Raw genomic sequence first — 13062 nt, forward strand, 5'->3', positions numbered from 1 at the left:
TCAAGAGAGATCCGGAGGAGCTCGGGCCGCTCGCCGTCAAGCTCGAGGCCGACGCGGACCCGCCGCGTCGAGGCGTCATCGGCCCCGGCGACTACCTCTCACCAGGGCAAGAGAACCACCTCAAGCGTGCTATCATGGAGCGCTTGGCGAGGGAGGAGGAGGCGGCTGATGCGCGCCGCCGCCGCGAGCTCGAGATCGAGAATATCTTCCTCGAGCAGGGCATGCGGTGTCGCAGGCGCACGTGTCCAAGGAGGCAGACCTGCGCGTCATGAAGGCCGAGCAGGCCAAGGTCTGGATCGACCTCGATTCCGACGAGGACTGAGCTCATCCGTCTCCTCCGCCGGGTCGTCGCCGCCGCCGCACCCATCGATTTTGGTAGCCTAGGCTCGGGTACGCTGCACGGCCCGCAGATCCCCCCTCCTATGTAGTACTATGATGTAGTATGATCAACAACTATCTATAATGTAGTATGATGATCAACTATGTATGATGAATTTCGTTGCAAGTTTCTCTCGTGAATGTTTTTTTCTTCAAATTTTACTGTTTCATATACGGGGTCTGATCTACAGCGAACTGTAAACGCATTTTTCGGATCAGACTTTTACGGGATATGCTAGAGATGCTCTAACAACAGAAAAGGTGTTTAGGGCATCTAACTCTAACCCCTAAAATGGACACATTATTTATCCACGCACCGGTGGGGAGCAGTCCGTGTATATTGATGCGGGAACCAGCCATCCAACCATGTCCCCTATAAATGCCCTTCTATGCATGTGCATGTCACGGTTGAGGAGAGAGAGAATGTCCGGATGTCCGATGTGGCAGCTTTTGATTGTCTAGACGAATGTTCGGACTCCCCCAAAGCCCCCCACTCCCACCCCCACCTGAACACACACCAAATTTGCTTCTAGTTTGGAAGAGTCTGGATGACCGGACATTTGGGGGTGGCATTGGATGGCAAAAAATGTTAGGACTCCCGCAAAGAACATTTATGGGAGATTTAATGGTCCTTGTTGGAGATGTCCTAATAAGACATCACAATGAGGGTCATTTCCAAGGATGAGGGTCATCTTTATATCCCTTTCGAAGTAGGGGTTGTCAGTTACATCTCTCACTTTCAGCCATCACAACGAAAAATGTGCTAACCATGGATGCATTAGTTAGCTGCGGGCAGTTAATTATGGGAAGACACTCTCATCTTTTAACGTCTGCGATTAGTCCAAAGATTTCTCATCTTTTAGCCTTGGCAATTAGTTAGCTGTGATAGGTTAATTATGGGACGATTCTCTCATCTTTTAACCATTCCTTTTGGTTTGATACAAGACAAATTAGTCGTTGGATGCATGAGCATGCTTGGACTAAGAATACAGTTCTGCAGGGGAACGGGTAGGCAAATTAAAGGTGCTACAACTACAACATCACTGGAAAAGAAAACGCACTTTCAGTTCAGGAACAAAAGAGAACACGTACGTCTCTGCACGCGCGCTTGTGCCTGACGACTGTTGGGCATGATGCTTCTACTGAACTGAGGGTCAGTTTGGTTGCTTCCCTGGAGCAAAGTTGCCTGGCCTGGTGCTTGCCTGAGAACTAACTGTGGTTTGTTTGGTTCGTGACCTGGAGATCGAATGCTAGCCTGGCCTGGAAAAGTGGAGCTCGTCGTTAGCCTGGCCGGTAAACCTGAGCGTGTGATTAGCCTGGTTCAGGCCACCTGAAATGGACGCCTGGACATGCCTGTGATGCTAACCCTGTCATCCAATTTAAAATGGGAAAGGTACAGGTGAATAGTGGCCTGGTTTAATATATTTAACACTTACTAGGCATGGCCACGAACCAAACAATGCTCGTCTCGTCGATTTTTTGTCCAAAAGGACCACCTGCCTAGCGGAATTACCAGAAAAGACCCCCTCTGGATGAAATTGGCAAAAAAGACCCCCTAAGCCGTGGTAGCAGGCGCGGCAGCCGACACGTGGCACCTGCCGCCACGCCCGGAGGCGGCAACACTGTTCACTATACTGTTCATGCAAGAGACGAGGAAAACAACAACGAGGCGAGCGAACAGTACCTGCCGCCTCACGCAGTGGCGACAACACTGTTCATGCATGAGTGAACAGTCATTTTGAAAAATAAAAGAAAAATAGCAGAAAAATTCAAAAAGTTCTGAAATTTTGCACCCACTTAGAACACTCGATTGTTTTTGCTGCTAAAAAATTCCAGATTTTTCTGAATTTTTCTGTTTTTTTTATTTTTTCAAAATTACTGTTCACTGCGCGTGAACAGTATTTTGAACAGTGCTGCCGCCCCTGCCTGAGGCGGCAAGTACTGTTTGCTCACCTCGTCGTTGTTTTTCTCGTCTCCTTCGTGAACAGTACACTGAACAGTATTGCCGCCTCCGCGCGTGGCGGCAGGTGCCATGTGTCGGCTGCCGCGCCTGCCGCCACGCCCCTGGGGTATTTTTTGTCAATTTCATCTGGAAGTGGTCTTTTCTGGCAATTTCATTGGGCAGGTGGTCTTTTTAGACAAAAAATCCGCCTGGTCAGGCAGGAAACAGAGACATCTCAGGCCTAGTCCAGGCACACAATTTTTCCTGGCATGGCCTCTAGGATGTGAACCAAACAGCCTCTGAAACTCTGGTTAGTACAGGCAACTATATACTACTCCTTTCATTCCTAAATATTTGTCTTTTTAAAGATTTCAAATGGACCATCACATACGGATGTATATAGACATATTTTAAATATAGATTCACTTATTTTGCTTCGTATGTAGACATTTGTTGAAATCTTTAGAAAGACAAATATTTAGAAACGGAGGAAGTAGTATCTAAGCTGCTGCTGGTGAACTAAAACTCTAGTACACAAAACTGAACTGAACTGTAGTATAGTATCTCCAACCTTCATCACTTTTATACGGGTGTTAACAGATCGTTTGTTTTTTCAGTAATCAGTAGTCCCTCGGACCACGTATACGTATATAGGGACTAATATATTATCTGAGGTTACCTTTGCCCTCGGGTTAACCCGGTAATATATGACATGCATGTTACACTTATATAAAGTATACCATCGAATTCGCATATGAAAGAAGTTTTTAATGACTTGATTTTTATATCATGCATCTCATATACTAATTTTTTTATCATTGGTCAAAGGCTACCTTAAAAAATATACGTGAAAGTGATTATATGTATGTGGTAAGCATCTACTCGTGGTAAGTGTATCGGTTATAGAAATGATACCAGTAGATAAATGGTTAGCCGCAACTTTAATTGATGGCGCACCATTTTCAATCAACGTTATCACTATTTTGTTCTAAATAGTGATGACGTTGACATATTTGATACTCCTTTGTCCTAATTTTTTTGTTTTAGATTTGTCTAGATACGGAACACGTCACAAGTTGGTGAGCCCAGCTGTACTGACCAGCCACAAGTTAGTGGTGGTGTTGGATCCCTGTGAACGCCATAGGAAATAAGGGTAGTGGTGGCGTGCATTATTTTGACACACCATCGCTAACTTTTGCCTATATAAGATGTTGGCAGCTTCCTTTGTTCCTCACATAATTTCATTTCTTTATCAACAAAAATCTTCTCCCTAGCTTGCTCCTCTTGGTATTTGTTCTACCCGCGTTGTAGCTATGTGGCCGGTTTGACCCACCGGAGCTTGTAGAATCGGCATGAGACCCACGCGTGCTAGCCCACATCGACTGAGAGTGTCGAAAGTTCAAGGCTCCGCCGCCTTGGCGGAGTTTCCCTATGCCCCTGCACCACCGGCGCCGAAGTGGTCGGGAATCCGACGAGGGCGCCCGTGCTGCCATGCGCTTGCGGACGCTCTCATGATAAGAACACTTCACACACAACAAAGAATCGAGAACGAGTGTTCATCATCTGCGCTGGTCATGGAAAGAACGTTTCAGCACATTTCCAACCTGTTCTGATGTTGACCTGCGCGCTACTGCCATCTATCTGCTAACCATATTGGTCCATTAATTCCTACATTTTCAGATCGAACAGATAGAAGAGATATTTGCCGTGATAATCCTCACTGTATTGGGCTGTTTATATAGTACATGTACATGTTCAGTTACAAGACATTACGACGTGGAATATCAAGAGAGAGGTCTCTAGACCTTCTACATTCTAGCACTAAGCTGTAATTGCTAGGCGTTGCAACTCATTATGCTAGACAGCACTAACTCGTAACATTTGACACGCCCCCTCAATCTCAACCGACAGAGACAAGATTGAGATTGCGACGACATCGGTCTAGCATCAACTTCGTGCATGGTTTGGTGAAGACATCCACGACCTGATCTTCTGAAGCAATGAACCGGACATCTAGAGCTCCTAGTGCCACCTTCTCTCGGACGAAGTGGAAGTCGACCTCGATGTGTTTTGTCCTTGCATGAAACATTGGGTTGGCGGTAAGATAGTTAGCTCCAAGGTTGTCACACCATAGTACAGAAGGGCGCGGCTGCGATATATGCAGCTCTTTTAGTAATGACCGTACCCAAGTAACTTCGGCAGTCCCATTTGCGAGTGCCTTGTACTCTGCCTCTGTAGATGAGCGTGACACGGTTGGTTGTTTCCATGCACTCCAAGAAATTAAAGTTGGTCCAAAGAAGACCGCAAAGCCACCGGTTGAGCGCCGATCATCTGCGCATCCAGCCCAATCAGCGTATGTGAAAACGCTCAAGAGTGTAGATGTTGATCTCCGTATACTAAGCCCACAAGATATTGTCCCCTTGACATAGCGGAGAATTCTTTTTACAGCTTCCTAATGAACCTCCGTTGGTTGAACCAAGTACTGACAAACCTTATTGACGGCAAATGAAATGTCGGGTCTGGTGAGCGTCAAGTATTGCAAACCACCTACAGTACTGTGATAGACAAAAGCTTCTTCATCATTTAGAGCTTGGCCAATGTCCCGCGATAACTTATGTTGCACATTCATGGGGTTGACACTGCCTTGCAATTCTCCATGTGTGTACGTTGAAGTAGGTCAGTAGCATACTTCTTCTGAGTAAGACTCAACCCCCGAGAGCGCTTCAATTCCCAAGAAGTACTGCAATGGCCCAAGGTCCTTCACTGGGAAGGACTGAGCTAGCTGATTCAATAGACGCCGAACAACAGTCGGGCTGGAACTGGCGACGACGATGTCGTCGACGTAGACGAGCATATACATGGTGATGCCGGCATGAGAGAAAATAAACAGGGATGTATCTACTGTTGATGGAGCAAAACCAAGTTGCTGGAGATGATCACTGAGCCGCGAGTACCATGCACGCGGCGACTGTTTGAGGCTATAGAGAGCCTGCTGAAGTTTACACATCATACCTGTAGATAAATCAGAGGTTTGGTTTACTTGTGGTGCAGTATTATGCGCTGAATATTGGGTCGTGTCATCTACAAGATTGACAACATTTCACCTTCAATACGTTGTTTGCACCAATAATAATTGACCACATAAGAATTGAAGAATAAGCAATGATGACCGATACCTGCAGGTAAATCCGTGGCATGGTCTTCATGTGGTTCAAAATTCCCAACTTGTTCACTTTCTGTAATCAAGTTTTCATATAACAGAAAAATGAGAACATAAGTCTTCATTCATAAATAGCAAGTATATAAATGAATAATGAACCTCATACCCGTATATAAATCAGAGGTTTGGTTTACTTGGGGTGCAGGGTTACCAGACAAACATTGTGTGGTGTCATCGAGGGGGCCACATATGGCATCCTACGATTCCAACCAGTCTCCCCATGTGGGAAGAATAGTCAATGGGTCGTAGCACCCATAGTATGCTCTAATATATAGGGGGCGGTCTCTTTTTTTCCATGTACGACAACACTTCTATCAAAGCAATTCTTTGGGTCGCTCCCTTCAACCCATATCGCTGCCACCTGAGAAGTCATTGGGGCATTGTACCTTCGTTGATCCAAGTTGATATCCGTGTTTAGTGAGATCCTATACTCATCTAGATTTGGAACAGACCCAAGGCTCTTTAAAACTTGTGCATAAGGGTTATGCTCAAGTATTCGCAGAATCTTTCGTATGAGTTCTATATTAAGATCTGGAGACCTCATAGCCCTGTGAACCAAGTCTTGATCTGTATCATAAATATAGAGCTGCAAATGGCGAGGTCCATTATCAGCCGGCACCAGACCATCAAGAGCGTGGTATAAGCCACCACATGCACGAAATGTATATACTCCAGTTCCTGCCGCAGTGCTTACTCGGCGATCATGAGTGACTCCTAGAGTTGTGAATGAGAAGTGCGAGTTGAAATACCGTATATGCTCTCTGAAATATTTAGCATCCTCATCATCTTGACTTGTAAACAACCGTTTTAGCTCTTCTGGAACATCTGGAGTAATAATATCGACTTTTCTTTTTCTGCAACAAAATGCTGGGCCCTCAAATGGAAACCGCAATGCCCCACGGTGGCGGCAGTCGGGAACCTTTCTTAGGACATGGTGCTTTGTAGGTAGGTTTCGGTAAATGAATTCATCGGTATTTGATACTGGTGCTGCTCGTGGGCGTCCAAGTTGGTAAGATTCATAAGCAAGACCTAGCATTAAAGAACAATATATATTAAATTATGAATGAAGACCTATGAGGCTCATGGTAAATTCGGAAATAGACAATGGACATACCTTCGGCCATAAATATTCTAGGTTCCTCATCAGGCTCATGGTACACAGATTCTCCATTTTGCAATGGCGCCAAGCAGTCTAGTAGGCAATATATTGGTCAAACATAAATGCCACAAAATTGTCAACGAAGAACCTGAACAGTGAACGACTAAACATTTAATGTACCTTCAAAATTGGGTTGTTGAACAACGGGTTCAAATATTCCATATGGATCTTCTATCTGGTCGTTGCCCACTACGAAAAACCACAAGATAAGTAGAGCATACAAAATCAGGTACTATAGTAGTCTAGGGTCATAAAAATCACTTTGTAGATCTTGAGTGCTTTGAGTATCATCTGGAGACGGTTCTGCAGGGCGTCTCTCATCATTAGTTGGCGTCTTCATTGGTTGACTGGAGCCATTAAAAGGCTCTATACCTGAATAGACGAAAGAGAACCAGGAATTGCGGTCAAATAAACACTATGGACACACTTCCACCATAACTAAATGGACGAACTAAACCGGACCTTGAATTGAGAAATCTGGGTTACGTATTCTGCTAAGTTCGGGTGCCTGAACCCTGAAAGTTGTGTGAGAGGCTCTGCATTGTGTTCAATTGACAGTAACTTTCATTCAGAAGCTGATTATAGTTTTGTTCTTGTTTAGAAGATTACAAACCAAAGCCATTAAAGCATACCTTGTGCAATATCTCTTACAACGGTGGAGATTGATTGCATGTTATCACCAAGAGGCATAGCAACATCTCTAATGCGTCCACCAATTTGTGGTATCTGATATGCATCATTCCGGTGCAACCAATCGGACTCCTCGTCGCAGTGGCGGACCCACCATTGGGGCGAGCTGGGGCGGCCGCCCCGGGTCGCCGGCGGCGGGGGATCGACCCCTACCTACCTATCTTCCTCCGGCGGTGGAGAAAACCAGCGGCTGCGGCGTCTCTGTTCGTGCGGCAGCCAGCGAGCGAAGGGATAAGAGGAAAGCAGAGAGATGTGGGCCGGTCCGCCGGTGGACTGGGCTATTTTCTACAGGCCCAAAATAAACGTCTGTTAGATCTGCTGACTAGTCCTCGATCCAGAAATCCAATCCACCGTTCCCCTCCCTCTGCACGACCTAGACGACCTGCTGCTCGCTGCTGCGGTGCTGCGCCGCCGCCAGAGCCCAGAGGCCAGGGGTTCCTGGGCGCGAGGGGCGGCTCCTTCATCTGCTCGCTCCTCCATCGGCGAGGGAGGGGGTTGATACTGCGGCTGTGTGGGGCGGTGCTGGTGCTGGAGCCTGGAGGTCGGGCCAGCGGCGAGGGGCGGCAGTGGGGGCTGTGCCAGTGATGGATTCCGGCGAAGAGATGGACTCCGGCGAAGAGGTGGATTGGATAGGCATAGTTGCTGCTGTCGAACTCGAAGAAGCTGAGGCTGAGGCTGCTGCTGTCGAAGATGCGGCGGCTGTGGCAGAGGCAGCAGCTTCGGCGGCCAGAGCCAAACGGAGGCGAGAGCGACCACATGACTCTGACGACCGGCAGGTATCCTCTTCTAGTCTTCTTGTATCCGCTTCCTTTGATATGTTAGATGGAAACTTGGAATGTTGAATAGCAGATAGCAGTAACATGACACTCGGTTTTGATATGGTGCCATTTGATGTTGTAGGGCATTCCTCCGGCATTTAATTTAGCTGATGTGGATCCTGATCCTGGCACACGTAAGCAAATTGAAGAGTATGCAACTCCAGAAATTAGAGATGAAATGAGAAGGGCATATTTGTCGAAAGGTGTTGGACGTTTGTATGGTCATGATTTTCCTCGGACTCTTTTTGGGAAAGATTGGCGGAACTTCAAAGAAGCATGGTATAAAGATTATGATTGGCTAGAGTATAGTAAAGAGACAAAATCTGCCTATTGTTTCCATTGTTTTCTTTTCAAGCCTCCAAGCATTGGTGACAAGTTTGGCCATGATGTCTTCACTAAGAAAGGGTTCAAAAATTGGAAGAAGGCAGTGGAAATATTCAATGCTCATGTAGGTGGACCAAACAGCGCTCACAACAATGCTAGAAGACGGTGTGAAGATTTCAAAAACCAAAAGCAAAGTGTGTCATATGCAATGACTTCTCATACTGAGAAATCACATATTGAATATGAAGAGCGTTTCAGGGCTGTTGTAGGTGTGGTAAGGTTTCTTGTCTCTCAAGGCCTAGCTTTTCGTGGGCACGATGAGACTACCACTTCCATGAACAAGGGTAATTTCCTTGAGATGTTGGATTGGTATGCAGAAAGATGCAAAGATGTAGCCGATGTGGTCCATAAAAATGCTCCTGGCAATCATCAATTGACTTGTCATAAAATCCAAAAACAAATAGTACAAGCATGTGCCGAAGTGACTACAAAAGTGATAATGACTGAGCTTGGTGATAGTAATTTCTCTCTACTTGTTGATGAGTCTCGTGATGTATCTGTTAGAGAGCAAATGGCTGTGATTGTGAGGTTAGTTATTTGTCATGATTGTTCTAATTCTGAATGTACCTACTCTACCCTGACATGCTTGTTCTAATTTTATAGTTTGTTTTGCTTGAAGGTTCGCGAACCAAAAAGGGGAGTCTTTGGAAAGATTGCTTGGTGTTAAACATGTTCTTGATACTACATCCGCTTCTTTGAAAAGATCTTTGGACGCAATGTTTGTTAAACATAATTTATCCATGTCTAGATTGAGAGGACAAGGATATGATGGGGCCTCAAATATGCGTGGAGAACTTAATGGTTTGAAGAAATTGGTGCTAGATGTCAATCCGTATGCTTTTTATGTGCATTGTTTTGCCCACCAACTTCAATTGGTAGTTGTTGCTGTTGTCAAGGGAGTCCTAGCTGTTAGTGATTTCTTTGGACATACAAATAAGATTGTCAACATGGTTAGTACTTCTTATTTCTTATAGCTTATGGATTTGCAAATCCAAATAGTATATATCTAGCCATTATAAAATTCTAATGCACTTACTCTTTTCTTGTAGGTAAGTGCCTTGTGTAAAAGAAAAGATGCATTGTTGCAGAAGCATCATGACAACCTGGTTTTACAGTTAGAGCATGGGGAGATTTTGTCAGGAAAAGGCGAGCATCAAGAGACAAGTTTAGCAAGACCCGGTGATACACGATGGGGGTCACACCACAAGACTCTAATCCGGATATATCAAATGTGGGATTCCGTGGTTGAAGTGCTACATGGTATTTCTCTTGATGGAGCAGATGCTGATGATAGAGGTTTGGCTTCTGGCTTTATGATAAACATGGAAACATTTGAATTTGTTCTTATCTTGCATTTGATGCTTCGAGTGCTTGGTTTAACCAATGATTTGTCACAAGCATTGCAACAAAAAGATTAGAATATAGTCTGTGCTATGAATATGATTGTGTCAGTGAAAAGTCTATTACAAAAGTTGAGAGATGATGGATGGGAGCCTCTCTTAATATCTACTACTAACTTTTGTGCTGCAAGAAATATAATAGTGCCCAATATAGATGATAACATTTCAGCAAGGGGTTACCCAAGAAGATCACGCAAAATGGTTACTTGTCTCCATCATTACAAGGTAACTATATTCAATGAGGTGTTGGATAGAAACATAGTTGAGATGAATAATCGATTTAGTGAAACTTATACACGCTTGTTGAAGTGCATTGCTTGCCTTGATCCTAGAGACTCATTTAGCAACTTTGATCATGATAAGCTAGTTGAGCTTGCAAATATTTACTCAATTGATTTCTCTTCACAAGAGCTCTATCTGTTGACTGATCAACTCAACATATATATTGATGTGATGAAAAGAAGTACTGAATTCTTGGCTTGCGATAGTTTGAGTTCTCTTGCTCTCAAGTTGGTTCAGAGTAGCCAACATCTGGTATTCCCAGGTTTATCGGCTCATCAGACTTGCATTGACATTACCGGTGGCAACTGCATCAGTTGAGAGGGTTTCCTCAGCCATGAATATTATAAAGACTGATCTTCGAAACAAGATGGGTGATGATTGGCTTAATGATTTGATGGTTTGCTTTGTTGAGCGCGAGATATTTGCTAAAATTAGTGATAAAGAGATTATGGTTCATTTTCATGCCTTGAAGAACCGTCGAGGTCATCTACCTCCACAACCTCGTGTTCAGTATGCAATTACGTCTTAAAGGTATACTACCACCCAGTTACCATCAGATGTGTGTCTATATCAAAATATACAACTCTCATCACACTTGTGATAATGCGTTCTTTATTTTGTAGGTCTCATTTGGAAATTGGAATTATGGGATCATATTGTGGCATAACTGAGCATTTCAAGCGGCAAGAGTCCATGTGAGCAGTCAGGCGGCCTCGGCGACTTTTAACAGTGTACTAGTTTTAAATAGTCTTTTCATCCTTTTGCTGTTGAATGCTATGAGTTCTGGTTGAATATAGCTGCATTTGTAGCGAAAAAAATTTAAACATTAAATGTTCGCCCCGGCTAACTTCAATTCCTGGGTCCGCCACTGCCTCGTCGTATGGTAAAGTATTCTCCTTGTCGTGGGGGGCATGTTCAGCTGATAGAGATGAATTTGGTATATTTGATGCTACTGCATGAAAATTGTAGATAACATCAGTAATTTTTTTTTTGTTATATTCGATAAGATAACACCATGCAATCAATATGTTATGGTAGCACAGAACCTTTAGACGCTATTTGTTGTAGCTGGGTGACACCGGATTGTCCTGTAGCTGGTGTGTGTGACACGGTGCTATCGTTGGTGAGTAGGGTCGTAGTAGCCTTTCTCTGCTCACGTGATTGGCGTTGTCGTTTTAATATTTCATCCCTATTTTGTGCATACCGCTCCCTGTCCCTTTGCCTCCGTATCTCTTTAGGGTCAACATAGATGAGAAAGCTAGTTAGTATCAACAAATAGGGTTCACTGTAGTTGGTTGATCGTCATTACCAATGGGTATGGACATCGGTGTTTGTGTTTCATTTTCATGGACACTGATATCGGCGGAAGCGTCAGCCATTTTTTTGTTTCTGTAGGCGTGACGTTGTCTCTTTAATATTTCGTCTCTATTTTGTGAATACCGTTCCCTATCCAGTCGCCTCTTCAGCTCCATAGGGTCTACATGTATGATTTAGAGTATCATAAGTTACCTGAATAATACGTAAGCATGCAGTATATGGCCATACTTACCTTGGGACATGGCTAGGGGTGTGTGTGGCACATTTTGCTCATCATTCGGCAGAGGTTTATCATTCTGCTTCTTTAAACGTGCCTCATGACGTCTTTTCAGAATGTCCTCTCTATTTCGTGCATAATATTCTCTGTCCCTCTGCCTCTTAATTTCTTCAGGGTCTGTTTAAATATACAATGGAAATTAGCACATTCGTTATAGAAGTGTTCATCAACCCAGAAAAAAAGAAGCGCTCAGTTGGCTGATAGTTACCTGAGGAATGGATGTTGCTTATATCCTGAAATGGGGTGCGTGCCCCCGAGTGATTTGGAGAAGTCATAACGTCGACTTCATAGACTGAATACTCCAGTCAAAAATCTGTCAAGAGGGTTGACTGGAAGCATATATTAGTTAGAATTAGATTCAAGTTATGTTGTCATAAATCTGTAGATTGCATTTTCTTAAAGCACAAGGAAGTTAGAAGATAACTTGCAAGAACAAGAAGAAATGTGTAATATTAAAATCTTGCCTGATGTTTTCAGAGGATGGCACAGGTGATGCAAGGAACTGACGACCTGTTTGCAGCGAGAAGGTGAGGCAGGAGCAGCCGCGCATCTAATGGCCAGTGGAGGGCGGCGAGGGAAGGCGGCGGTGTTTTCGTGCGGCGAGGTCGCCGTCCAGGAAGGCGAAGGCGATGATGTTTCTGAGCGGCAAGGGGATATGGGTGGGATATGTTTCTTGTTTTTGGATTTGGATTTGAAAGGTCTATTATTATTTGTGGGAATGGGGGATACGTGATTGTAGGGATTGTGTTTGCTTTCGCATGGAAGTTTTCCTCCACGGTGGTGGAGTACGGTCAGTCAATGTAAATTAGTAAGTGCACACCAAAAAACATATCAGGTGAAGGCTGGCCGTTGGATATAGATTAGCGGGGATAATCATGCGGTAGTAGTGAGTCCGTGTATGTTTTGTGCGGTGCATTTAGCAAAGATAATATTTGCTCTTTTATTAGTAGTGGAGATGTGGGCCTCCCAGCGTTATTTTTCTGCGAAAAAATAAAAGCTGAGATTTTTTACAAAAAGAGCAGGTCACGCCCTGTCCATCGGGTCATTGACGGCGGCCCTACGCCATGCTGACATGCCTTATCAGCGGTGGACGTATACAAATGAGTTTTGTATCGTATCTGCACAGCGAAGCCAAGTTTTTGCACTATTTCAATGTACACCACAACTTATAGCACTAAGGTGATCATTCATGCCA

The 13062-nt window shown here is 44.4% G+C and overlaps 2 protein-coding genes across 10 annotated transcripts; one reads left to right on the plus strand and one right to left on the minus strand.

Moving 5' to 3' along the window:
• Positions 1–4021: 4021 nt before the first annotated feature.
• Positions 4022–7599, minus strand: LOC125520438. 3 transcript variants are annotated; one of them, XM_048685365.1, is made up of 8 exons: positions 7332–7599; positions 7162–7235; positions 6961–7071; positions 6820–6888; positions 6655–6732; positions 5647–6569; positions 5497–5556; positions 4022–5401 (listed from the first exon to the last, which is right to left on the minus strand). In XM_048685365.1, the coding sequence occupies exons 3-6, from the start codon at positions 7037–7039 to the stop codon at positions 5776–5778; spliced, it is 1020 nt and encodes a 339-aa protein (XP_048541322.1). In that variant the 5' UTR covers positions 7040–7071; positions 7162–7235; positions 7332–7599; the 3' UTR covers positions 4022–5401; positions 5497–5556; positions 5647–5775. The 3 variants fall into 3 exon arrangements, with proteins under 3 accessions (XP_048541322.1, XP_048541321.1, XP_048541320.1); XM_048685364.1 differs by lacking the exon at positions 7162–7235 and having other exon boundaries at positions 4022–5332; positions 7332–7595; XM_048685363.1 differs by lacking the exon at positions 7162–7235 and having other exon boundaries at positions 7332–7594.
• A 135-nt stretch (positions 7600–7734) lies between these two features.
• Positions 7735–12813, plus strand: LOC125520436 (zinc finger MYM-type protein 1-like). 7 transcript variants are annotated; one of them, XM_048685356.1, is made up of 6 exons: positions 7735–8165; positions 8290–9119; positions 9211–9541; positions 9641–10804; positions 10897–11004; positions 12345–12813. In XM_048685356.1, the coding sequence occupies exons 1-4, from the start codon at positions 7974–7976 to the stop codon at positions 10007–10009; spliced, it is 1722 nt and encodes a 573-aa protein (XP_048541313.1). In that variant the 5' UTR covers positions 7735–7973; the 3' UTR covers positions 10010–10804; positions 10897–11004; positions 12345–12813. The 7 variants fall into 7 exon arrangements, with proteins under 7 accessions (XP_048541313.1, XP_048541315.1, XP_048541316.1 ...); XM_048685358.1 differs by having other exon boundaries at positions 12357–12813; XM_048685359.1 differs by having other exon boundaries at positions 10897–10968.
• The last annotated feature ends 249 nt before the right edge of the window (positions 12814–13062 follow it).

This window comes from Triticum urartu, chromosome 7 (genome assembly GCF_003073215.2).
Source record: "Triticum urartu cultivar G1812 chromosome 7, Tu2.1, whole genome shotgun sequence".
In the NCBI taxonomy this organism is placed as follows: domain Eukaryota; kingdom Viridiplantae; phylum Streptophyta; class Magnoliopsida; order Poales; family Poaceae; genus Triticum; species Triticum urartu.

Bases quoted from the DNA above. Each gene is read 5' to 3' on its own strand.
- LOC125520436 (XM_048685355.1), top strand. From the start codon at position 7,974: ATGGATTCCGGCGAAGAGATGGACTCCGGCGAAGAGGTGGATTGGATA. The intron at 8,166-8,289 runs GTATCCTCTTCT...TTGATGTTGTAG, and splicing joins ATGACTCTGACGACCGGCAG to GGCATTCCTCCGGCATTTAA. The intron at 9,542-9,640 runs GTTAGTACTTCT...CTTTTCTTGTAG, and splicing joins CAAATAAGATTGTCAACATG to GTAAGTGCCTTGTGTAAAAG.
- LOC125520438 (XM_048685364.1), bottom strand. From the start codon at position 7,389: ATGCCTCTTGGTGATAACATGCAATCAATCTCCACCGTTGTAAGAGAT. The intron at 6,889-6,960 runs GTGATTTTTATG...GGTTTTTCGTAG, and splicing joins AAGCACTCAAGATCTACAAA to TGGGCAACGACCAGATAGAA. The intron at 6,733-6,819 runs GTACATTAAATG...ATTGCCTACTAG, and splicing joins TCAACAACCCAATTTTGAAG to ACTGCTTGGCGCCATTGCAA.